General features: G+C 43.7%; 1 protein-coding gene across 1 annotated transcript in view; it reads left to right on the top strand.

Moving 5' to 3' along the window:
- Positions 1 to 1,138, top strand: part of TAB3 (TGF-beta activated kinase 1 (MAP3K7) binding protein 3) — a 48,999-nt gene extending 47,861 nt beyond the window's left edge. The window contains exons 11-12 of the mRNA XM_077745322.1: positions 197 to 412; positions 960 to 1,138. Of these exons, the coding sequence (XP_077601448.1) occupies positions 197 to 412; positions 960 to 1,138 (395 nt within the window). The remainder of the gene's footprint in view (positions 1 to 196; positions 413 to 959) is intronic.
- Positions 1,139 to 1,982: the final 844 nt, after the last annotated feature.

Below are 1,982 nucleotides of genomic sequence, written 5' to 3'. Positions count from 1 at the left end.
CCCCCCCCCCCCCCCCCCCCGGCGCGCGCGCGCACACACACTCGTACACACTTGAAGCTACACTGTATTGTAATATAGCAGTGGTGTGTGGCAGACCTGGAGAAACAAACTGTACCTAATAGTATGATGAAACCAAAGGCATCATAACCCATCATCATTCTCCTTCAAAATCGTAATTTCACACCCTTACCTACAGCTTTGAAAACCTTTTGTATGTGGAAAATACCCAAGATATCCACTCGTCTCACAAAGTACGCGTGGCTATGTGATTACACTGATAAAACATCTCTCTACTGCGGCAACTGTGAAAATAACAGAGAGAAAGCAGATGGGCTTAAAAGCATTGACCTGAAAGCAGCCTTCTTTAAAAGCTTCTGTGACACGGGTGTCAGCCCATCTCTGGCAACCATCGGTCCGTCCTGCTCTTCTGCAGTATGCCAGTGCCTTTGCCTTTGTATGGTTTCCTGTCTCTTCAGTGATGATCAACCCCACTTGGTATCAAATAACAATTTAGGTGGAAACTATATATCCTNACACGCTGAAGTGGCAGCAGTTAGGTTGGCACTGGTCAGTGTAGAATGAAGGTGGCGTGTACGGAAGCAGGTCGAGGCTGTATTAAGACCATGTAGATGACTTCACAGCTACTGCATGAACATACATCCAGGTTAGTAAGCTGTCGCGTCAGGCAGTAGATGCATGGTTCCGGTCCTGTGGTGATCCGTCTAGTAAATCCTTGTTTTTGCCGGCCAGGACAAAGGGGCAGAAACCAGTCTCTTGAATAGGTGTAGAGGGTGGGTTAGGAGGGATCAGAGATCACTTTTCAAGAAGTTTCGTACGTGCTCATTTCTGGTTGTGCACAGGTTTCATAGGCCAGAGCAGGCTGCATTCAGTTTTTAAAAGAAGCAAAGTTGTTTTCCACGGACACATTTGATCTATTTAACTGTGTCCCCTCTATATAGACTTCTTGGCCTCTGACCACTTTGAAGGAGGACTCGGTCAACTTTCAAGGTGCTGTTTCGAAAGGCTGTCCTGGTCAGACGGAAGCGTGCTCCCCTCGGCCAGCGGGCAGACACTGGGCGGCACGTGTCGGCTCAGGCCCGTGGCTGCGTGTGTTGGCCGCTGCGCCGCCGGCTTCTAGTAAAACGTCTTTTTTCTTAAAACCGTGTCTTGTTTGATGTATCTGGTAACGCATAGACCTGACTATACATTTTACACTGTTTGTTTCATGGTTTTGTAAACTGGGTTTTTAGAAAGCACACGTGCTGTTTTGTTCCAAGTACATTGCCCCTTCATGTGTGGAGTAGTGTTTAAAGTGGTAATAGAGGAGCCAGAAACTTCCTAAGCATTGTAAACTGTGTGGATCGATAATGACCTTGTGTGGGAGAGCAAAGAGGCAGGGGGTTGTAAAGAAACAAAAGAACTGCATCGTAGAAAAGGTAGTTTTAGACGAGGTAAAGGAGGGTGGGGAAAGTGTTGCTAATTTGTTTATTATTTCCCTGAACGAACTGGGAAGTGTGGTGAGCAGTTTAATTTTTAAGGAGCTGGTCTCAATTTTAGTACTTTTTAATTATTAAAAGAAATTATTGTTTCCTTCAATTTTGTCATCGTTTTGTCCCAGTTATCTAGGGTTTGTAGCAAGCATCCTGTGGCCACTCAGTTTTCTATAGTATTTGAAAAGGTAACTGTAATGTCTTTGACAGTATAAACAAAAAAGCAAGAATATGAGGCATAGAAAAATTGTCCTTTGAAAATATCAGTCATGGACCCTGGAATGTGAAGATGTCCCTTCCTAGTTAAAGGGTATATTGGTATATCGGTCGGGCAAGAACAGTGACCGCTGAAATGTTACTATAAAAAAAAAGAAAGTCAATAAATGGGGCACTGTCTGTTGCAGCACTACTGTATCTATCTTTTTGAAAGAATTAACAGTATTTTCTTATTTTAAAAGTTAATTCTGATGATGTTTTCACATTCACTAGACC

Source organism: Crocuta crocuta, unplaced genomic scaffold, assembly GCF_008692635.1.
Source record: "Crocuta crocuta isolate KB4526 unplaced genomic scaffold, BGI_CrCroc_1.0 scaffold630, whole genome shotgun sequence".
In the NCBI taxonomy this organism is placed as follows: domain Eukaryota; kingdom Metazoa; phylum Chordata; class Mammalia; order Carnivora; family Hyaenidae; genus Crocuta; species Crocuta crocuta.
Note: the sequence above shows the minus strand (reverse complement) of the source record. Positions and strands in the feature narration are given on the sequence as shown.